This window comes from Eptatretus burgeri, chromosome 11 (assembly GCF_056783735.1).
Source record: "Eptatretus burgeri isolate ZD-2024b chromosome 11, Ebu_testis_v1, whole genome shotgun sequence".
Lineage (NCBI taxonomy): Eukaryota > Metazoa > Chordata > Myxini > Myxiniformes > Myxinidae > Eptatretus > Eptatretus burgeri.
The window spans coordinates 66,637,320-66,662,319 of NC_140971.1; the positions used below are offsets into that span (position 1 = coordinate 66,637,320).

Genomic DNA, 25,000 nt, shown 5'->3' on the forward strand with positions numbered 1-25,000 from the left:
GTGCGTGGGGGAAGTACCAAAGAGATAACACATGACGCACGACATGCGGAAAAGTGGGCAATGGTATACTTATGGCATATTTTACAAAAAAAAAAAAAACGATTCATAACCTGTTGGTAGCAGTGCCGGAGTAAGCCTCGGCTGGCCCGAAGGCACATTTTGAAATTTTAGAGAATGGCCTGAAAAAATTTAAATTAGATCTCGGCTCATGGAAATGGACCCCAGACAAAAGATGAACTGATTCAAGAACAAAATGTTTAATACAAAAAAAGACAAAATATTTAATGTGAAAATAATTTTTGTCCCGAATTTTTGCCTGGCCTTAAGGCACATGCCTTGTCTGCCTAATGGTTAATCCAGCACTGGCTGGTAGTTTGTACATTATTTATTGACACACTTCAATTTCCCAGATTCTATCAGCGACACTGCAATGCTCGATTCCAGGTATTCTCGAGGTATCAGGTGCAGGAAGAGGTGTATATATATATATATATATATATATATATATATATATATATATATATATATATATATATATATATATATATATATATATGTTAGAACGTCCCCTCTGATTGTGGGAGGTCAGTGGTTGAAACCCCCGCTGAGTCATACCAAAGACCTTTTTTAAAATGGAACATGCTGCTTCCTTGTTCAATGCTCATCATTTAAAAGGGGCAGAGCACGAACAAACAATGCTGGGAAGGCAATGGCAAACCACCCAGTGTAAGAGTTGTCATTTTTGGAACGCCTTTCGCATGCTCTCCTCTTCCCATTGTCATCCTTCGCCGACCTGCCAACGACAAAGCATCGGATTTCATGGCGACCCGATCACGGGTAATTATGTGAGGGATGTGCGTGACCCCACAGCACGGACTTTCATGGCAACTCGTGCAAGTCCCGGGTCGATCGGGCGTGTTCGCAAGGTGAGCTTTATGCGAGTTGGTGGTCAGCAAGCTCGGAAGGCTCGTGTGTTGATGGTGCAGATAAATTCTCACCTTGGTGGTGGTTGTAGCGCCGCTGTGCTTTTGGTGCAACTTCGTTTTTCGAAACATGAACACTGTATGTATTCTATACCTTGAACCGTCTGAGCAGTTCAGAGGTCGAAGGCATAACCGTTGATGAAACATCCAATGCTAACAATGTTAAAGTCACAAAAGTGTGCTTTTCTCAAGGTTCTTGAAAAAGATATTGTGTGCAGGTAAGGTAAAACAAAATTCCGACTTGTTACCCTGAAGGTAAACACACACACACACACACACACACACACACACACACACACACACACACACACACACACACACACACACACACACACACACACACACACACACACACACACACACACACACACACACACACACACACACACACACACACACACACACACACACACACCTTTGTTAAACTCAAACCTGGTGAAATAAGCTCTAAAAAGGGTAAACGCATTGATCTCGAGATGATGGTGAACGCAGACCGTGGCTATAAGAGCTCAAACAAATCATTTATTTTTCTGTGTTTCATCAGGTCGTGATGGACCTATGGACCGCAGTACGGACCGGTCATCTCGCCATGATGGTGATGCTGCTGCCTCTCGCATCCTTGCTGCGTCGTGGCCTCGCCGAGCCTCGTCCTCTGCCACCGGTGGAGAAACGACGACTGCAGCGCGATGTGCTCTCGGCTCTGGGTTTGTCCCGCAGACCGCGACCTCCTCACGGTCACGAAGACCCCCCAGGTGTGATGCTCAACCTGTACAGAGCCTCGGGGTCGTCTTCACATGAGGTCGCTCCCACCCTGCGAGCAGCAGAGAAAACGCTGCTCAATGGGACTGACATGGTCGTGAGTTTAGCCAACACGGGTACGTGCGAGTCCACCCTGGAATTGGGAACCTCTTCATGACTTGATGGGTTAATTGTTACAGGATCCACCCTTCACATATACATTGCCATTAAACCCACTCCGGTGCTCGAGGGCCATTTCCATTGACTTTCGCTCGAATGGCTCCATACATCTTAATTATAAACCAAATTACACTCGCAATGAACCGAACAGTCACAATGTGAGGGATTCATCAACAGAAGTCAAACTTTAGTTCTTTTCCACCGAAAATGAAACCTCATGGCCGGTTAAATGAACCGACGCTGCTCCGATGTGACGCTGCAGGGATGCAAAAACATTGCGGATCACGCTGTTCTTGGGTGAGGACGTTAAGCCGGCTGTCCCGTCAGCAAACAAGTGTGTGTAAAATATCTAACCATAACTTTTTTTTTTTTTTATAAAAGTATCAGCATTTGGGGTGTATCACGGTCATGTAAACATTTTCCGCAGGTAATACTTAAAGTATGTGCAATATGGGTAGAGCTTATGGACGGATTCGGATGAAACTTGTTGGACAGGTTGGGTGTATGACAAAGATGGACTGATTCGATTTTGTTGAAGATCTGTTTTCTGGATACAAGAGTTTTTCATTTATTAAAAAAAAGTGATTCATCGAGAGATGTTGCCAAAAACGACATGTCGCATGATGTTTCAAAATATTGCGGATGCTGGATGGGTTATATTTGGTTTCAGACCAGGTCACTCTACCCTGGATATGCTGCTTCTGCTCTCCCATCAATGGATGGAGGTCCTCAATGCCAGACAGGAAATCCGAGCCGTATCCCTGGACATATCACGTGCTTTTGACACAGTCTGGCACCCTGTACTACTCACCAAACTCTCTTCCCATGGTATTCAAGGCCATCTCCACTCATGGCTCGCAGACTTCCTCTCCTGTCGCAGTCAACGTGTGGCCCTAAATGGAGTTCTTTCATCCCCTCTTCCTGTGCAGGCTGGAGTTCCTCAAGGTAGCGTTCTGGGTCCTGTTCTTTTTCTGGTTTTCATCAATGATCTCTGACTCTCTGGAAAATCCTCTATTTCTCTTTGCCAACGACTCCACCCTCTGCCGTACCATCTGTCATCCCTCAGACCGGCAAGCAGCAGCTTCTTCACTCACTGCAGATCTGGATAAAATCACAAACGGGTCCAACACGTGGAACATGTCTTTCAATCCAGACTAATCTCACACTCTCACTATGTCTCTTCGAAAGGACCGTTTACAAAACCCCCCCATCCACTTTCTCAACAATCCTCTGGAAGAAGTCTTTTCTTTCAAGCTTCTGGGTCTCACTATCTGCCATGACCTTTCCTGGGAAAGTCACATTTCCAACCTCGCCTCAAAAGCCAGTCGCCGACTGGGAATCCTCCATCGTGCTAAGTCCTTCCTCGGCCCTCTTGTGCTCCTGACCACTTACAAAGCTTTTGTCCGTAGCCTGATGGAGTACTGCTCTCCCCTCTGGGCTGGTGCTCCTGCCTCCCACCTTTCTCGGCTTCACGCTGTCGAAACCAGGGCATTTAAGATCATCGGCATCTCCCGCAATGAAGCTGAGTCTTTGGGCCTCTCACTCAATCACCGCAGGTTGGTCGGTGGTCTTTCTGTCTTCTACCGACTCCTCTCCAGCCTTGCCCCCCTGCTCTATCTGCGATTTGTCCCCACCACATTTCCACAGGGCGCTCAAGGTCCGCCAACAACCCCCTTCTGGTAAAACTACCAAAATCACGAACCACTGCTCATCTTCACTCTTTCATTCCTCTTTTTTCCCGCCTTTGGAATAAACTTCCTCACTCTATTCTTTCCCATTCTTCCCTCCAGGCTTTCAAAACAGCTGTTCACCACCACCTCTTATCTTCCCCCATCCAAATCCTCGATCTTTTCTACCCCCGATAATCCACCCAAGCCCACTTCCTTCATTTCTCCTGCTTTCCTTCCTGAAAGTCCCTGTAATGTCCCTCTTCTCTTCGCCATGTTCCCCATCCCATCCCCATCCCTCCCCCTTCCACAGTTCACCTCATGTGTCTGTTCCCCACTGTTTTGTCCCTTCCACTCCCGCCCCTCTTGTCTCATGCCTCCTTGCTGTGAGTTGTGTGTTAGCTCTCATACGAGCCTCGACCAAGGTATACAAAAAAAATAAAAATAAAAATAAAAAAAAAACTAGGTGGATGAGTTGGGTAGGTGACAAGAACAAGCCATTTACATTTTGGGTGAGGTCCAGATCCAGATCCGGATTATCAGCAGGATACAAAACGTATACTGTTCAACATTGGGTTAGGAAGGGTTCTTGGGGTTAGAAAAGATCACTGGTGAAGATGAGGGATGACAAGAGATGGAGGTGCACCACTTGCTTTTAACCCAAGAGGGAAATATATTGGGGACAAAAATAAAAACCTTCACTTAAGTACATATTAGAGACAAAAATTAAACAAATCAACAAAGAACACGACTGAAACTAGAAAGCATCTCAAAATGCAAAGCCTGTCCGCGTCTGCTTTGTACTCGAACAAAACTTAATAACTGCAGTGAAAAAAATTGTACATTTTACGAATTTGTGTTATCCATCCAAAATAATAAATGTCAGTGTGTGTGTGTGTGTGTGTGTGTCTCCTCCATAACTCAAAAACCATGAAACCTATCAGCCTGAAACTTTGCATGCATCCTAAGGGAGCTCCAAGGAAGTGCATGAGTGAAATTGGGTGTTTGGGTTATATCAATTAAAACACCCATTTTGAAGACAGTTAACGGCCTTATTTAATTATATCCTTTATCAGGTGTATCCTCGGACACTTTGTCTTGATGGACTCTTAAGGCACTGTAGAAACATTTTATCATGATGGGTTTGGTGGTGATAAAATAAATAAATTGATGATGATTAAAACTTGGTATTAAAATGAAAATGTTAAACCTGAAGTTGAATTCACTCAAATATGATGTGATTCTTTTTTTAAGTATGTATCCATTTGGAATTAAAAGAATTATATTTCTCCTCTGTGTGGAAAGATCACCTGTATATTAAATGTGTAAACAGGTTGAATATAAGAAGAATTGCCTGTCATTTTAAAAACTATCCAAAGGAATTTTTAAAACAGACACAAACAAGTTGGAATGTGGATTTGAGAAGGTGTCCAGATGTATTCACGAAGCTCTGGTCGCTTCAAGATAATATATCTTCCCAGTTTTAGGAGAAGCAGACTGATTCTTAACCTCCATAAGATGGAAACTTGTTTAAATGGCCATTAGGGTTGGCGTTTGACGTCATTCTAGCATTCTGTGCGATTTAATATGTCTGGGTTTGAATATGTGTTCCAACCATTTAAGCAGGAGCTGTCAAAGAACACTGAAAATAAGGTTCACCTGGAAATTGTCAATCCCGGGCGAACTGACGTCAGCGTCAGAAAATTATTTTTTTTTAAAAACAAAAAACTGTGTCTTTCTGGAAACTATATAAAGACGAAGATTCTCGAGTTATGTTGAGAGATCTGGAGTAAATTTGTCTGTCCAGAATCTCCTGTGCTGGGAGATTGTTCATCACTGGGAGATTACACACACGTTTTAATCTGTGTGTGTAATCTGTTTTGTTTGTTCAATAAATGTTTTAAAATTGTACTGACGTTGTGTGTCTGTATCTACAGCACATCCTCGCTTACCACGCTGGGGTCTTAATTCACCATTTTGGTCGGTCTGCTCAACAATGCCTTGAGTTGGAACAGGCCGCAATGGGTTGTTAATGATAAAGCGCTCAAATTTTTTTTTTTTTTCATTTTCCTCACTCATATCATCGAATGTCTCATCTACGTACCTACAAATTGCTGTCTACTGTACATCACTTTTGTAAGTGCTATAGTTTTCAAATTAGGAGCTTGGAGTGATTTCATGCATTATATGATGCGATTTACCACGATATACTCTCACGGACTAAAGTATATCATCAAAATGTAATTTGAGCTTCGAGTATCGGATCATATGGGTTAAATAACTCGAAATCTGGAGTGAAATCTGAAAATGTTAAGAAATCAGCGATGTTTAGTTGTTTTTTTTTGCCAAGAGCAATCAGCATGCTATCACTTGCCAAGCCACCCATTCCTTTTCAGCTATTGAATTGGAGTGCTTGCTTGAATGCTTAAGCCGCTTGTCGACCACCCGACAGTCAATAGCGGTAGAGTTCGTGTCCCGATCAGGATGTACAGTCGGCAGTTGCTGCATGGTAGAGGTACATATGGGTAGCTTTGGATCTGTAAAGGGACTCCCCGCAGGTTTGTGTGCATGCCTGCATACATGGTTACAGGTGCCGTGGTGGCAAAGTTTCATCTCGTATCTTACGGTGGTGATGATAGGTGGTGGAGGTTTTAACTTTTAACCTCAGCAGTGTACGAGCGATCACGTTTCCCTTTGTCCTCGTGACTGTTTCTAAACCAATTGGTTATTTTATATGAACCGGGTGTGCTTTACAAAGGTTATTCCTCTTTGTGAGTTTCAAACTAAAATACAATTGATAACACCCGATTTCTGAGCCGATTGCCACGTTAACGTGTTTTCTAAATTGTAGAGCCAAATTCTTCCACCCGTCACATGATGATTGGCAGCAGGTCAGGTCAGGTATGGGAGCATGTGCCAGAACAGCACGTCGCTGCGTCCACTTTCCGCCGGTACTCCAGGGGCCTCCGTCTGGCCATCCCCCAGGCAGATGCCAGGCCCATCCCCATCTCCTTGAGATGATGGTCAACCTGTTGCAACCATGAGGCACGTGGTCGACCCACTGGCTTCCTCCACTCATGAGACTCCCTCGCTGAGAGAATCTGGTGAGCAGGATCAGAGTCAGGAAAACGAGCCACATGTCCATACAGCCGCAACTGACGCTCACGGACTATGCAGGTAACAAATCTCATCAGAGTCTCTCTCAGCAACCGCTCGTTGGACACAAAATCCGACCAGCGATAGCCAAGGATTCTCCGAAGAGACCTGGTACCAAAGGAATTAAGTCTCCGTCTCAGATCCTTGGTCAGAGTCCAAGTCTCGCACCCATAGAGCAAGACTGGAAGTACCAAGGACATGAAGACTCAGACTTTCGTCCTCCCGCACAGGTACCGGCAGCGCCACACCCCATGATCCAGTGAATCCATGACTCCCCAGGCCCGACCCAGACGTCTATTGACCTCTGACTCGCAGCCAGCAGAGACATGAATATCACTGCCAAAGTAAGTGAATCTCTCCACGACCTCAACATCCTGACCACAAACAGACACAGACAGGACAGCAGCATCCAAGATGTCACCGAAAGCCTGGATCTTAGTTTTGACCCAAGAAACCCGTAATCCCAACGGCTCCGACTCCTCATTCAGCACCTCGAGGGCCCCCAAGAGGATGTCTAAAGTCTCCGCAAAGATGACTGCATCATCTGCAAAGTCAAGGTCCGAGATCTTGACATTGCCAAACGATGCACCGCAACTTGATCTCTCCGACATCCTCCCTAGAATCCAGTCCATACAAGTGCTGAAAAGTGTGGGGGCAAGTACACATCCCTGACAAACTCCAGTAACAACTGGAAATAAGTCAGAGATGGTACCACCACACTTCACAGCACTCTCAGTACCAGAGTAGAGTTCAGACATCAGATCGATCAGTTTTGGTGGCACCCCACGAAGACCAAGAATCCTCCAGAGGACATCCCGATTCACTGAATCGAACGCTTTACAGAGATCAACATAGGCTGCAAGCAGCCCCTGCCGAAACTCTCGTCTGCGTTCGGTGAGGACACGAAGTGCAAGGATACGGTCAATCGTTGACCTCTTTGGTGCAAAGCCTGACTGCTCTGGACGCTGGTGCTCAAGCAGATGGTGGCGAACCCTATCGAGAATTATCCGAGCAAAGACCTTGCCCGGCACTGAGAGCAGCGTCACCCCTCGGTAGTTGTTGCAGTCTTGGCGATCACCCTTCCCTTTCCAGAGAGGGACAACAAGGCCCCTCTTCCAGTCAGTTTGGATGATGCCTGTGTTCCAGGCAGAGCACAAAACTGCATGCAACGACACGAGTGCAGCATTTCCACCAGCCTTGAGAAGTTCAGCATGGATGCCACAGATCCCTGGAGCTTTACCCCGTTTCAACTGGTTCACCGCAGCCCGTGTTTCCACAAGCTAAGGTGGACCACAGTTGATTCGAGGGTCAGCAACAGGGATTGTAACACCCTTGACGTCCAACTCGACAGTTGGGGGATCAGCCTGGTACAACCGCTCAAAGTAACCGGCCCAGCGGGCCTTCACTTCAGACTCCTCTGTCAAGAGCCTACCACTCTCTGCTCGAACTGTAGTGCTCCGAGGGATGGGCTTGGATGAACGTAATGCGCGAATTCCCCTGTAAGCAGGACGAGAATCACCTGTCCACAGGTGATGCTCTACCCCCTCACAGATTCCTCGCACATAGGCCTCCTTGTCCACCCTCAGTGCACGTACAGTTTTACGCCTCAGCTCCCTGAACAGCTCAGCTCTGCCATTCAGCCTGGCCCTGCGACTCTGGTCAATGGTATCCAGTGTCCCTTGAGAGACAAAATTCTTCTTTGCCCTGCGGTGAGCTCCAAGGCATCCACCGGCAACATCAAGGACGGTGGTCTTGAAGGCGCTCCACAACTCTTCAGGACCCCCCAAAGCACCCAGACCCCCCAAAGCACCCAGACCCCCCAAGTGTCCACTCAGCCTGTTCGCAAACTCCTCAGCTACTCTCTCATCCCTGAGCTTGGCAACATCCAGCCTCGGCTGGGATGGTACCATTCTCCAGGATTTAAGGTGCAGCTTTAGAGTTGCTACAACAAGCCTGTGGTCAGTATTGAGGAACTGAGCACTCCGGTAGACCCTGCAGTTCTGGATCATCCTCCAACGACCGTCAACGACCGTCATTGGCAGCACCTCTTTGAAATGTCTGTAATGCAACGTTGTTTTTAAAATCTGTTCATTGAAATTCCCCCAAAACAAGGGTGAAAGATACTCATGGTTTCTGGGTTGTATATAGTACGTAGTGTAGTCGGTAATCCCACTGACTCCAATTGGCCGATTACCGAAAAATTGCTGATATTAGCCAAGCACTGTGTGTGTGTGTGTGTGTGTGTGTGTGTGTGTGTGTGTGTGTGTGTGTGTGTGTGTGTGTGTGTGTGTGTGTGTGTGTGTGTGTGTGTGTGTGTGTGTGTGTGTGTGTGTTGTGTTGTGCATAAAGCATAACATATTCTCTCTGTTAACTCCCCTACCCTGACTCCTCTCTCTTTGGTCCCATCCTCACTCTACCCCCTCCAAATACAGTGCAGCACCCTCCTCCCACCTCTCTCTCTCTCTCTCTCTCTCCCTCTGTCTCCCTCTCTTTGTCCCTGTCTTTGGACGTATCCGGACAGTGGTTATCATATCCAGATGGTGGTTATGTCTGGATGGTGGCTATCTCCATATGTGTCTGGATGGTGGTTATGTCCAGGCGGTGGTTGTCTCTAGAAATGTCTGGGTGGTCGGACGTGTCCGGGCACGGTGTTTATGTCCAGACGAGAGTTTGTCTTCAGACCTGTCCGGATGGTGTTTGTCTCTGGACGTGTTCAGGTGGTGTTCATGTCCAGAAGGGAGTTTGTCTCTGGACGTGTCCAGGTTGTATTTGTCTTTGGACGGCTTGGCTCTAGACACATTTGGGTGGCGTTTGTGTCCAGACATGTCCAGGTGATGTTTGTCTCCGGACGTGTCTGGGCGGGATTGATCTACGAACGTTTCTGAGCAGTGTTTATGTCCAGGTTGGAGTTTGCCTCTGGATGTGTCCAGGCGGTGTTTGTCTCCGAACGTGTCCAGGCACTGTTTGTCTCTGGACTTGTCTGGGCGGTGTTTGTCTCTGGATGTGTCCGGGCGGTGTTTGTCTCTGGCCGTGTCTGTTAGGTGTTTGTCTCCGGCCGTGTCTGGGCGGTGTTTGTCTCCAGACGTCTCCGGGTGGTGTTTGTCTCCAGACGGTGTTTATCTCCGGACATGTCCTGGCAGTGTTTTTCTCTGGACTGTGTTTATCTCTGAACATGTTTGGGCGGTGTTTGTCTCCAGGCAGTATTTATATTATGAGCAGTAGAAAATGGATTTCAGACGTGATTTTGTTTCAAATCATCACTGTTATCTGATGCAGAATCATTTTGCTGAGATGGTATGAATCGTAATTAACGCTCCACCACATGCCTACCTTCCCTTCCTCTCACCTCGCACTGCCTTCCTTTCCCCCACCCCTCCTTACACTCCCCCGTCTCTCTGCCCCCACCTCTCTCTCTCTTCCCCCCCTCTTCCCCCCTCTCCCTTACTATTCCCATCAGCGAAGCGGCGGGTGGTATTTGCTCATATTCTCATATATGAAGGTTTGTTGAAGATTTGATGACAAAATATGAAAATGTACACAAAAACATTTATTTACACAGTTTATTGACAAAAATATGTACTCCGGGTATCGGACGAACGGAAGTACACTGTCCTTAAAAATTTCAAATGACCTTATATCAGACTAGCGCCACTTAAAGTGACTTTGTCCCGTAATGTGTTCATGACGTTCTATCGAAACGCACGTAGACGTACATGTGCCAGGGAGAAGATTGTTGGTTCTGGGTCGTTTATTGGCACAATTAGGCTGCTCATGGTCACTTGATAGCTGCAATTCCATGGAGTTTTCGCATATCTCAGGATTGTGAGTTAGACAGGCAACCGTGATGGGCCATGACATGTAGGGACCATGCTGTTGCTTATTCTATTGCAGGATGGGGTTCTGTGTTTGATGGAGGATTGGGGGGGGGGTTGAGGAGTTTTGGTAGTTGAGGGGAAGGGTGGGGAGGGGGTTGAAGGCTTAGATTTGGGAGGAAATTGAAGCCTCAACGTTGGGAGCTGGTAGGTGAGGACTTGGGGTTGGGAGGTGGGGGTTGGAGTTGAGGACTTCACGTCACATTTTACAGTGCACAGATATTCCACAGGTCCCTGCTTGGTCATGGTGTATTATTTGGGCTAACTTCGGAGTCGCTAACCACAAGATGCCATCATATGGAAAAGTGTGGGGGGGGGGGGGTGGTTTCACCATTTTTGCTTCCATAATATGTTGCATGTACGTGCCATCACATAATGTGCAGAACTCCAGGACTGGCGGAACTCTGCGTCGCTGAAGACGCGGTTACGGTTCGATCTGTCGCATGTTGCTAGCAACCACAAGCTTACCTTGGCCGAATTGTGGCTCTACAAGGAGCCTGCAGAGCATGCCGGAGAGGGAGAGGGGAAAGACACGTTCCTCGTGTCAGTGCACCGCGATATGGGACAGCAGCACACTGGGTGAGTTGCTAAGTTGCTGCGTGACGTCACGACTTGCTTTGCATCCGGTGTCGCGACCAAGGATGAAAATGCAGTCTCTAGGACTTATACGCTATCGGAGCTCGAACGAGGGTTGGAGAACATGGGAGAAATCGAAAGGAAGAAGGGAAGAGTTCGGAAGATTACGTATTGCAGCAAAGCCAAGGAAGGGAAAGGGTGTGTATGGAGCACGTTTTTTTTTTATTTTTATATACCTTGGTCGAGGCTCATATGAGAGCTAACACACAACTCACAGCAAGGAGGCATGAGACAAGAGGGTCGGAAGTGGAAGGAACAAAACAGTGGGGAACAGACACATTAGGTGAACTGTGGAAGGGAGAGGGATGGGGATGGGACGGGGAACATGGCGAAGAGAAGATGGACATTTCAGGGACTTTCAGGAAGGAAAATGGGGAATTTCCAGCATATTTACATAGGTTATAAATAGATGGCCTTTTGATATGAAGCATCCATTTATGAACACGTTATAATTATGTTGGAGTGTGTAATCACTATAATTACGTGTTTTTCACAATGAGAGTCAATGACACTTTAGATGTGCAGAGGTCCAGCAATTGACCCAACACCAATACACACCTAACCATTTGATCACCTTTTACACCTTCATTGGTGGATGAATTGTGCCCACAGACAGACAAATGAAACAGTCATGCACAGCTGCACTGTGTTCGCATCGGAAGAAGTCTGGATCGCACTGGACATAACAAAGGTGTCCGCCATGTCGGAGACCCAGCCGCACAAGATCATAAACCTGTGGTTGAGCGTAGAGACACCTGCAGGTGAACATTTGTGCATTTTATTTTCCTTCATGCAAGTTGTACCATATCCGAACGTTCAAATCGTGATTTGAGCATCCACAGGCTGAACCATGTCCAACATATTCTTCGCGTCTATTCTTGCTTTCGGTGTATAATAGCTGGGTATTAACAAGAAAATGCTCGGAGGTAACATTAATTCTGCTCCAAACAAGGGAAATGTCAGAGTAATGCATTTGAGACCACAATTAGAGACCTTTGAGGCTTGGAATGGAGTCTTGAGTAGGAATAGCATTGCTAACCTTGGACTGCCAGGATGACCTAGGCCCGAGAGGTATGCATACGTGCCTTTGAGTCGTCTCGCCTGGTTTTGAATATCGGCCCAGCTCCAAACTGTTATCCTGGTGTATCGCAGGCATGGTGAGGCATCGATCAATGTGTGTCACGTCCCTTGGATGGATGTTAAAGTGGGCGTCCCATTTGCCATCGTAAGATGGTGGGCATTAAATATCCCACTGTCCTTGGCGAAGAGTCAGCAAGCTATCGCCAGAACCCTGGCCGAATTTCAAAGTCCTGTTTTAACCAACAGGGGGCACTGTATCAGCAGCACAACCGTGTCCCCCTCAGCCAATGATGCCACTCGCAGCCATGTGCTGCATACGAAAGAACAATATGGCATTGCTAACCCGAGGCCCGAACCAACCCGTGAACCCCCACAGATTTATTAGAGGAGGGCTCTGAGTATGACTTTCAGGTAGAAAGGTATCAATTATATGTTCAACCTATTGTGAATAGCATAAAAATGATTAATTAACCAAAGTTACAAACTTCTTCATGTGAAACCTCCTGATTCTTCATGACCATCCATGCCCATCCTTTGTGCGTTTCCTGATAGGTAAGGCTGTCCATTTGGCCAGTTCTGGTTTGCAAGGGTCCCTCGGTATGCCTGGAAAACGACCGTTTATGATTGCCTTCTTCCAAAGTACATCTGCTACTGACCGACATACCCTGCGATCCCTGTCCCATCAATCGCATGCGAACCGTAACAACTGGCACAACACACAATCAGCCAGCTCTTCTAAACCCTTGAGACCTCCAAGATCTTTGGGTGTGTACCAGAGTGATTGGCGATAGTATGACATTTTAAATCCGATATTTTTTTTATGGTTTCAAAGTATTGGCCTGTTTGTCTTGCCCTCATGAATGTCTTCGGTCATGATATTAATGTCCTTGTAATTTACGTAAAAGTGCACTGATGTCTGGAGGTATGAACCCCTCAATGATCCTTGGATCAATGTCGAAAAAATAAAACATTTTTACTGAGCTTTACTTATTTGGTTCATTGTCTTTATCAAAATAACACTGAACAGTGGTGGTTTACCCACAGTCGAACATTATAGGGTTTTGTGTTTTAGTTCAAATAGTTTTGTGGGAATGACTTCTCGGGGCTAATTTGCATAGGATAGGTTAGTTATTTCCCATATTAAATGTATTAGAGTAAGCATGATGTAATTTAATTGTGATATTATATATGCATCGCTTTATGCATTGAATGATGTCACCCAACCTCCCCCAATGTTTTGTCTAAAACCAGCATGCCTTAATCACCACATTTTCTTTCCTTTGTAATCTGTCTTTATGTTCTTTTAAGTGACATGTCAGACCATGAGGCACAAGTTTGGGTGCGAAATCTGAGATGGTCACTTCGATCACCAGCAACCCTGCCAGTGAGGTCGGGGAAGGGTTTGCTCTGCCCACGGACTGGCCCATGATAACGGGCGGTGGGGGGGGAGCTAAATGCGTCATGGCAGATGGCGGGCGCAAACTCTATAAGAGAGGCGCATTGCGCGTAGTGGAGGGACAAGCCTGGGACCTCGCCTGTAGGAGTTGCATGGGATTGTGTGGGATCTCCGCCCACTTCGAACGACGTCCCTCCAGCATTGCACTCCTCCATGCCCCACCGTGCCAGCCACACCCTCTCATTCCTCTGCTCAGGCTGGCTCAAACTTCAGCAAGGCCATTGGCTCAGTGCCTCCTCAAGATCCTGCGGTGTCCTGCCAGGCATCGCCTGAGTATTTTCTGTCTTGTCCATCTCTGACTTGTCTATCTCTTGTGGAATGACTGGGCCCATTAAGGATTACATAATTAAGGATCTGCGTTTGTTTGCTGTTTTGTGGGCATGTTGACAGTGTGGGTTAAAGGGTATTGGTGCATTTATTATTACGGATTGTATTTGCTTCACTTGTACTCCTGCTCCAAGTTACTAATTAGTTTAAAACCATTTGGTTTCACAGTGAATTTGGGTGGTTTTGATCGTGGTTACAATTGTGCATGTACATTAAAGGATCAATTGCATATGGGTGTTTCGCCCCCTCACACGGCCGTACCATCCAACTTGCGACTTCGCTCAGTTGTAATTAGAGATCAGGCACACGGCACCGAATTAGCGCAGCATATCACCTGGCTCGGTTATCCCATCCGGCATGGTATCATGGTGAATAGACATGTGATCTTCGTCCGGGGCGACCAAATCAGTAGGCCACCACAACCGCTGTGACTCGATTCGCCGGGATTCATACCAGGAAACTGGAATGACCTGATGCCGACAACAATGTATTGATATAAGTGTTGACACCAATCAATCCAATCCTATTTTATGCAATTTTGATGAGATTATTTTGAAACACACACAACCCTATTAGAGGTATGGGTGAACAGGCAACATTAATGATTTTGTTCCCCATTTTTTTTTCTTAGGATGGGGGGGAGATCGTCGGCCTCCATGCAGACTGCAGGAGATGTATGTCAGTTTTCGAGACCTTGGTTGGCAGGTACAACATAACTTCGTTTGAGTATCTGCATCTTTTTCTCCTTATATCATTTTCCCCTTTATGGTATTTCCAATATATGAGTGTAGTGAGGCATAGGCGTGTACATTCCAAAAGCAATAAACAGATATCTTAAAAAAATATAAACGAAACGCACAGTGAGACGGTGAAGCCGTGAAGCCGTCCGTCAGTCCGTGAAGACTATATTATATGTCTATTAATCACGTCCTGTTTGAACATTAAGACCCTGAGGACCAAAAATACCCAGATAACCCAAAAGTCCCCGAGGACCCAAAATAACTGAAGGATTCCGATAACCCGGATGACCCAAAAGTCCCCAAGGTCCCAAAAGACCCAAAAGTCACCGAGGACCAAAAATATCCTGAAGACCCCGATGACCCTGAAGACCCAAAGGTCACTGAGGACCCAAAAGACACAAAGTCCCCAAGGACCACAAAGACCCAAAGTCACCAAAGATCCAAAAGTCACTGAGGATCCAAAAGACCCCGAAGACCCAAAATACCCCAAAGACCTTAACACCATTTAGACCCTTTACACCCTTCAGACAGAATAGACAGCACCCTTGACCACTTGGACCTTTTTAGATCACCGATAAATTTCAAATAACTATATCACCGATATTACAGATAAATTTGTACAAAAGAAATGTTTATATTATGATTGGTGCAAATCATGACAACACAACAAATCTGTGACGTCAATCTTTATAATGATATAAGGCGAGCTGAGTGAGCCGATGCACGCTAATCTTGTAGATAAAACCCACTTTGCTTGCTTGCTTAAAGCAAGCTTCTGCCACCCCCCCTGCATCCCTCCCTTTATCAAGATGGGGGTGGAGCAGAAGCAAATTTTGGGGAAATGCGCGTGTGCAATCCAAACTCCAACCCTTTCCTCATCTTCTGTTTTTTTTTTAATACCGTTATTATAATTTACAGATATGAAAGTTTATATGAAAGTTTATTGACCAAGGGTTACATACACTTATATTGGTTACCACCTGCAAAATATACATAGAAATGGCCACTCCATCCTGGTATCACCAAATAGGCCTACAGTTTCTAGATGTGCAGATTGTTCATACAGGCATTGTAATGGGTATAGTGAGTGTATTCATGACTATTAAATACAGTTATTTTGGATGCCTGTGTCATGGCTGTGCTTATTACTACGTGCGCATGAAGCGAAAAGCTGGGTTAAGCAATTGGTTCTCTCTGTCTGCCTGTCTGTCTGTCTGTCTGTCTGTCTGTCTGTCTGTCTGTCAAACAAAATTGAAAATCATTTCAAGCAGGAAACATAGTTTTTAAGTACGTCATAATGGACACAAACAACAGGCATGAAGAACGAACATAACGTGTTAAATAAGGTGGTGTAAAAGACGGTGCATCAATGGCGGGAAAATTCTGAAAGAGGTTTGCTTTGGTTTTTTTTTCTACATCCTTCAAAATCCTTATTTTATTTAAAATTTAATTATATACTTAAACACTGGAGAACACAAATCGCCTTATGCCACTTTCAAAAAACTCCAGTTTAGCCATAATTTGACGAAATGTTACGCCATCTCACCTTCCAAATGCGCTGCTCACGCTCTCAAGATGGGGTAAATCAAGATTCAAAGAAAACGGTGGCTCATCGGAAATATAGATTCTGCTCGAAAACGCAAAGCAAGAGGTTAAAAGACGTTTCCCATGTTTTGTTTTTTTTAGCCACGTCTCGCGTAGCGAATGCTGGCTCTAAGAGAGCTCCACGTTGTTCTTCTTCTTCTTGTTGTTGTTCTTCTTATTCTGGTGAAGACAAAACCTTTGTGACGTGGCTCTTGGACACATTTGTCCTTGTTCTTCTCAAGACTGCATGGGGTCGGATGTTCTTTGAACCCTCTGGCTTAAAATGAATCCAGAATTCCTCATTTATACAACAGGCACAAAAAAAGAGCTTTTAGAAATCTTTAAATCTGGTGTATCTAACTTTTCATATTTAGGTTGGGCTGATAGAATAACTGAGCAGCTAGGTGGTTGATTGGGTTATGACTTGTTCCATTGCCCTCACCGGCGTGGGTTCGATTCCGGTGAGTTATCGGTGGAAGTTGTGCACCCTGCGACAGAGAGACGACCTGGCCAGGTTAATCCTAATCTTGGAGCATTCATGACTAGTCTGGAACACCTGACGCTCCAGCAAGAGTTTGGGCACGTATTGTTGTTAGTAGTTGCCAAGAAAGTTTGGCGGTAGCTCATTTGCCTTTGAGCTATCTCGTATGGGTTCAATTCTAGAATCGACTATTAACCGAACTGACTGGTGCTTTACAGGCAGGGAATCACATCAGGGGGACATTAAGCCCTGTGTGCTGTCATTAACGGATGATCAAAAAAATCCCACGCTGTCTTTCACAAGGGCAGGTCATTGTATACCGGTATCCTGGCCAAATCGCTGCCCTGATACCACTGGGAAAGGCAATAGCAAACCATTCAGTACATTTGATGCCTAGAGGTTATACTTCCATAACATGGATGCTTTGTATGTACATTGAATTGGATTGCATAATATTTTGTTTATAACTTTATACCATTTTCATAATTTATTGCTGACTTTCTGAATTTTTTGTTTTTTTAACTTTGTATTCAAGGTTTTAAACTGATTTTAAGTGGAAACAAATTATTACAATACACTGGCTGTATACTTTATCAACCTATCAATGAGTACAGCACAATTATTGATTGGTTGGCATTTTTACCACTGCCGTGACAGGACTGGATCATAGCACCGAAAGGTTATGCAGCATTCTACTGTGATGGGGAGTGTTCCTTCCCTTTGGGTGCTCACATGAATGCGACAAACCATGCCATTGTGCAGGCCTTGGTATGCCCCACTAGTTCATGCTCTCCTTTAATAGGATCTGTAAATACATATGGAATAATCAAATGGATATGCCGGTCATAACAGATAGCAGATCTGGTATTCATCATCATGTTGGCCTATTAACTGATGCGTGTTCACCATGAGCAACTGCCCACTTACTTTTACAAAAGAGTGATATTAATTTGAAGATGTTGTCGAGGGAAACACTGTCACCCTTTAGAAAATACAAAACCGTCTTCTTGCGTGATGTCAAAGTTACTCGGAGTAAGCAAAAGAAGGGAGGCGTCTGTCGTACGTCATCAGCATTTAAAAAGGAATTAAATAAAGCGAACGTGTTGTCTGAGAGTAGTCGGGGCATGCATGATGAGAAGGTGTAGAAATATTTATTGGAAAAGAACTTTGTTTTCATCAATTAATTACCCAGAAGACAAAGGTTCAAGAGGTAATGGGGTTGAATCGGGGTCAAGGGTACAGAGCACATCTGAGCAGGTCATGGACTCAACAATAATTATTTTTAATTTTTCATCCTGAATAGACAAGAAAATGCAAGGACATGCAGAGACGCAAAGGTGATTTTGTCCACCAAGTCTGTGCCATGTGATGTGAGATTTCTTCAATTTGGTGTGACCAAGTCTTCTAAGTCTCGATGTCTTGATGTGACCGAGTCTTTCGATGTGACTTAATAGCTGCAAGTGCACAAAGTCTTCAATTTGATGTGAGACTCGTTCATCAATCTCAAGCATAAGCATAATAATTTTAATGCAACTCGATAGGAGATACATTGGAATTATGCTCTGGAGACACAATGTTAGCTTTTTCTGCTTTCTTCGATGCTGATGACTTTTGACCTCACAGGTGAGACTGGCTCGGTGCCATGCCTCATTTTCCGAGCAGTTGACTGCATCTGGCACAATGAGCAACTTCAAGTGCAATAAATATCTGAGTTAATGCGTGGTTGCTAATGAAGAACCTTTAAAGTTCGTGATTAATCCAACATAATGAATGATCGTGGAACAACTCGTATCTGATGGGTTAATCGAGAGATCCAATAAGGAATACTTTCATGCATTTTATTTTATCTTCTTGTTAATGATGCCATGAACCTTCAGAACTTACTCGGTATTCCCACAGATTCACCTAATGAAGCCAGAGGCTGTGCCCAAACCCTGCTGTGCACCCACTAAACTCAACGCTATCTCCATCCTCTATTTTGACAACAAACGGAACGTCATTCTCAAGAAATATCAAAACATGGTCGTGCATGCCTGTGGTTGCCACTAGCCCAAATCACAGCCAAGGAATTCGAGTTCACTGATGTCAAAGACTCCCGCAGCGTGTACTCGCTGCCTCGAGGTTTGATAGAGGGGAAGCTAAGCGAATTGTCACAACGTCGCGGTTCAATATATGGTGTGTACTCCTGTGGTTGAAGGTGGTAATAAGTAGTGTGGTTTGAGGTTGACGAATAATTTATTTTATAGTGGAACACGTAGAAATAATAGATCATTGCTGACATTTTGCATAAATACATTGTCTACCTCGAACAAGTCATGTGGGAAGCGTTCTGGATGGGTCACATGTGGGCCAAATAATTCTGGGTAAAACAGGATTGCGATCAACATGGTCACGTGGGCTGTGGAACGGAGGTGCCTCACTAAGTCCCTTGTGAAGGAGAATTTCAAACTTGCTGAAAGTCACAGGAGACTTTCTGCAGAATCTGGTGAGGATCGTCTTTCACGAATTTGTGTTTAAATTGTGCAGTGAGTTGGAAAGTGAGAGTGAGTCAAGTTCCTTCATGAAGCAAACGTAAAATGTGATGAACAGCTAATTTTGGAGAATCAACGGATTATGATGCGTGAAATTGCAAAATTGCATTCGAGTGTTGGAAGTGTGAAAACAATCATTACTTCTTACTGGAAATTGAACAAGATGAGTGCGATGTGGGTACCAAAGGACTTCCACTACTAGCACTTTTCAAAGGACTTGGGTATTGGAGTGAAGATAAGTTGGAAAGTTCTATATCATCCATACATTCCAGACTCTTCACTTTGAGTTTTTAAAAAAATCTTTTCTTTGGACCACTCAAAGAACATCTGGGTGGCATTTACGGACAATGAAGATGTCAACCTCCATGTAAATCCTGGTGTTGGCTTATATTCGTGGTTAAGGTGGTTGGCTTAATATCTTTGAGTCTTGAGTTCAAGCCCCTATCATGCATTGAATTAACACCAGGTGGGCTGACTCAGCCTGTCATCCTTCTGAATAAATAAATAAAAACCTTCATGTACCTTTATTTATTTTTAGTTTTAGTGGAGCTTGCCCTTCACAAGGTCAAATGTCACTCCAGGTGGGGGCTATAGAATTTCATAGAATAAAAAAGTCCATGTCAACCTTGAACGATCCTAATAATTTCCACAAAAGGAAAATTATGGCGTGTATTATGATATATATTAATAGGTTCACCAGCAAAACAATAATCGGTTAAAAGTTCTCAAATTAGTGACAGTAATTTGTAATTAAAACTCGATGCTTGTTGTGTCTCGCACACTTTTATGGATTGTCTGTGTGCATTGATCTGGAATGTACTTGTGTAACAATTTGAATTGTTTTTGTGTTGCAATTTTTATTTGTTGAAATAAACATTTATTAAATTATATATGAGAACTCCTCTCAAGATGCGTTAATTGTTGATGATTTTAATTGTTTGTGTCGACAGAGCCCCAGGATGTTTCATCATTCCTGTGAGGTCTGACTCGACTAAACCATTGTGAAGTGCAAACTAGTCTCGCTAGGATTAGCTGAGCAGTTCGACTCCCTTAACAATCTCAATTGCCAGGATAACCTGACGATACTTTAATAAGGTTTCGGTGATCGATCTTTCCATGTGGATGGGTTTGAGCGATTCAAAATAAGTCAATCCTGTTTTACAAAATGTAGTGATTCTGGGTTTATCCTTTTGCTAAATATATATTAATATATGATGAAGAATGGCTTATTATGGAGGTGACGTAGCCACATTGATGAGTATCTTCCATAATGGTCTATCCAAGGTGAGTGGTGCTGCCTCCTCCGTTGATAGGTCCAGGGACAAGATATTTGAGTGTCCTTCCAACAGGGGGGAGAGAGGCCTCCAATCTGTTGGTGTCTGTGCGGAAAGAACAGCAGTTGCGGCGAGGTCCGGGTGATGGCATAGGTGATCAAATAATCTATGTTGTGAACAATCGATCAATGTGGAAAGCTTTTTGGTGGGTGAATAATACATCTGATGGTCTCATTGGTGGCACAACCAGGTCAATGAATCTGCAGCACCCAGCAAATTGCTTGGGAGTCAAGTCTATTAATGCACCTGTTGATCAAGCCTGGAGGCTGTACTTGGGATTCAAAGTCTCACTACCATAGGCGTAGACCCTGCAAGAAAGAGAATTATGTAAGCACACCTATAGGTGCACAATCACACCAGACTTCCAGACTCAAATCAAAGGAGCAAGGATCGAATGGGGGGAAAGGCTGCTTGCCTGCAGCACTCATGAGTGATGTTGCCATTTGAAGTAATCTTCGAACTGAGCTACCATTTCACAATGCCTGGTGTTGGCTTAATGGTGAGAGTGGTGGGCTTGGGATCCTAGGGTCCTGAGTGAGTTCAAATCACACTTGGCTGTTGAATTAATACCAGGTGGGGTTGACTCAGCCTGTCATCCATCCGAGTTTGGCAAAAATGAGTACCAGCTTCCTGGTATCCTGCGTCGTAGTGGCTACCCGTCCAGGATTGTGGCCAATAGCCCAGGCGACTGCTGAGGCAGCACCAACGCTCTGCATAGAGTATGGATCCAATGGATGGATGGATGGATTTCACAATGAGGGTTCTTGGAGATGGCAATTTTATCAGGGAACATCCCTCATCCAAGCAATAGGATCTTCATCTTTGTCTGGCTAATATGCAGTATGAATGACGATGCGTTTATGTCATATTATATTCAAAGCTCATTTATGATGGTAACGTCATTGGAATCGTTCAGACCTGTTTGCTGCTGAAGTGCAGTCCGCAGTCTCTCTCTATCGAGTGCAGCCTGTGGCTGCTGGTTGCATCATCGGTTGGGATGCGGCTATGCCGCTGATGCAGTGTCCCTCTTAACAGTACACTGGTGCTCATTTTGCCGACCTTGGAAGGATGACAGGTTGAGTCAACCTCCTGGTGTATTTTTTAATTCAGCGACCAACGGGGCTTGAACTCAGAACCCAAGTATCCCAAGCCGCCACCCTAACCACTAAGCCAACACCAGGCTTAGTCCGCAGTCGACATTGTGAATAATGGGGTCTATGATGAAAACCACAACAGAAAGCAACAATCAGGTCCAGGATACAAACTTGTTACAAGCCGCTGTCAAATTTGAGGAACTCTGACCGCTTGCCTGGGAGCGTTAGTGTGCAAAGCTCTAATGAGATTGATATTTTATTAGACACACCAGATGCCTCCAGGAGCAATTCCTTTCAAGTGAGTCAAAAACACATTTGATGTCCACTTAAGTGGAAAATATCAGCCTCTGGTGCTTCTGGTGCTGCTCAGCGATCTGTCAAAGTCAAACATCTGCTCCACGATGGACCTTTGTTCGGAAAATCCAGATTGCTGAGATTGGTGGAAGTGAGTGAACATGTCTTTCATACTATCATCTATAGGATCCGTGTGGAAGCATTGGTAACCACAGTTAGAAGAGTGATGTCATAATAATTACTGCATTCAATATAGTGCAGAGTCCCCCTTGACCTTCCAGGTCATCTTAATTATCTGCTCGCCACCACTTCTGTGAAATATTTTCGCGCTCCCATAGATGTCGAAAGAGATGGTAAATATAATATATAGTGATATTAACAGTGTGCTTAATCATGTCTGATACTATGTAGCATGCCAATCCCAGCCTTCAAATGGCTTGATTTATTTTGTCTTGCCTGGACTCTGTCGGGGCTGAATAATCAGGTCGGCAGTGTGGGCAAGCCAAATCAATCTGAGAAGGGTTTCACAGTGATCAATGGATTGAGAATTATTTTCCTGCCATTGCTCCTGCCGGCTATATTAACACCCTTCAAAATCTGGCCAATAGCAGATTGGAGGATCAGCAAATTTCACACCTATGTAGCTTCCTAATGATGACATAGGTGCTTCTGAAGTCTCTACGAGCTCTGCTCTCTCCACCTCCATTGCCTGCTTTTCTTAATTGGCAACTACAGATGGAATAAATCATATGTAATATACTAGTGGGGTGTACTTACACATTGTTAAGCAATAATGAACCGTGCTTCCTCCATTGTCTCGGGTTGCTCACCTGCATTTAGGTTTTTTTTCATTTATTTATTTTCATTTATTAATATTTTCATTGACGGACGCTCTCCCACGGTTCTGTGATGTTTCCCAGTGTATCGGCTTCGATGTATATTGGCACCCAAAATTTCAGCTTCCTACGTCACCTGGAAGGTAATGAACATTAATATCAGTCAGACATTGAGTCAGTGGATAGAATTAGCTTTACATATTAGATATATAATGTACAAAGAGGTAATCAGACATTCTAGGCAAGTTAGTTAGAATCAACTTCACAGCAATGAGGCATTGAAATTCTGACTGTATGACAAAAGTAATCCGGTAAGAATTGTCATCCATTTAGAACAAATACAGCGCAAACTTCAAAAGCATTGATGCAAAAATGTCCACGGTTTTTGGGCCAAGCTGGTTTACACACATAATTTGCACAGCAAGGCACCATTCTGTGCACATAAATAGAATGAATAAACACTTGCAATTTCGGATTCTTAAGATTTATCTGCAGCATGTTTCTAAACTCTACACATGACCACAACCCAGATATAGATATACAAACACTGAATGCACGTAAACTTAGAGGGGAAAAAAGATGTGTCCACTTCTTGCCATTTCGTTAAAGTGAGTCTTTTACAGCTGCTATCAAGAGATTAAATTTCTATTGATGCGAAGAAACCTCTGTGTGCGGAGAAGGGAGTGAGGACTTTGATATCTTGTCTGACAGTTTGTGTGGAGTTCAGACGAGCTCACGTGTATTGTCGGCACAAACTGCGTGGACATCTGAGTCCCTCGAGAACTCGGCAATGTCCCAACCAGGAGGCGCAAGACGAGCTGATGGGACCATGAAAGAGGAATGTCATTCATGGCACAACACTCAGCAGGTGGTCAGGCAGGAGTATACTCATCTGGCAGAAATACAAACAGCACAATCCCCACACAGCCGACACTGAGAAAACTTGAAGATCAGCAGTTGTTCTTGAGTAGCATCCCCTTACCACAAATGGAACTTCTGACACCACAAGTGAAGCATTTCCACCAGTTATCGATCCACTCCCATGAATGCCTTACTGCCAGAATTGTACTTTCCCAAAATAATCACTTGCTTTCTCATCTCAACTCAGGTATGCACTCGTGATGTCGTAGATAGGTCATATCAGGTCAGATATGGTAGCATGCGCCGGAGCAGCATATCGCCGCATCCACTTTCCACCGGGACTCCAGGGGCCTTCATCTGGCCATCCCCCCAGGCAGATGCCTGGTCCATCCCCATCTCCTTGAGATGCCGACCAAGCTGCTGCAACCATGAGGCATGTGGTCAGCCCAATGGCTTCCTCCACTCACGAGGCTCCCTCGCTGAGAGAATCTCGTAAGCAGGATCAGTGTCAAGAAAATGAGCCACATGTCCATACAGCAACAGCTGACATTCATGGACTATAGAGGTAACAAATCTCATCTGAGTCTCTCAACAACTGCATGTTGGACATAAATTTGACCAGCAAGAGCCAAAGATTCTCCGAAGAGACCTGGTATCAAAGGAGTTAAGTCTCCATCTCGGATCCCTGGTCAGAGTCCAAGCCCCACATCTGTAGAGCAAGACTGGAAGCACCAAGGACCTAAAGACTTGGACCTTCATCCTCCTGCATTGGTACTGACAGCGCCACACCCCATGATCCATCCAGTGAGTCCATGACTCCCCAGGCTGTTGGGGTTAGGGTTGGTATTCGACCCAGATGTCTATTAACTTCTGGCTCACAACATGCGGAGACATGAATATCACTGCCAAAGTAAGTGAATGTCTCAGTCCTCACCACAAACAGATTCAGACAAGATAGCAGCATTCAAGATGTCAATAAAAGCCTGAATCTTAGTTTTGACGCAGGAAACCCAGAATCCCAGCAGCTCCGATTCCTCATTCAGCACCTCAAAGTCCCCAATGGGAATATCCAGCGTTTCCGTAAAGATGACTGAATCATCTGCAAAATCAAGATCAGATATATTGTCATTCCCAATCGATGCACCACAGC

At 44.8% G+C, this 25,000-nt stretch overlaps 1 protein-coding gene across 1 annotated transcript; it reads left to right on the forward strand.

Moving 5' to 3' along the window:
- The first annotated feature begins 881 nt into the window (after positions 1 to 881).
- Positions 882 to 18,949, forward strand: LOC147017274 (bone morphogenetic protein 7-like). The gene is made up of 8 exons (XM_085847970.1): positions 882 to 1,031; positions 1,528 to 1,858; positions 10,980 to 11,175; positions 11,845 to 11,993; positions 12,865 to 13,077; positions 14,727 to 14,800; positions 17,558 to 17,668; positions 18,800 to 18,949. The coding sequence occupies exons 1-8, from the start codon at positions 882 to 884 to the stop codon at positions 18,947 to 18,949; spliced, it is 1,374 nt and encodes a 457-aa protein (XP_085704096.1).
- The last annotated feature ends 6,051 nt before the right edge of the window (positions 18,950 to 25,000 follow it).

Excerpts from the sequence above, each read along its gene's own strand:
- LOC147017274 (XM_085847970.1), top strand. The coding sequence starts at position 882 with ATGGCAACTCGTGCAAGTCCCGGGTCGATCGGGCGTGTTCGCAAGGTG. Across the intron at positions 13,078-14,726 it reads GAGACCTCCAAGATCTTTGG|GATGGGGGGGAGATCGTCGG; the intron begins GTGTGTACCAGA and ends TTTTTTTCTTAG. Across the intron at positions 14,801-17,557 it reads TTCGAGACCTTGGTTGGCAG|GACTGGATCATAGCACCGAA; the intron begins GTACAACATAAC and ends CTGCCGTGACAG.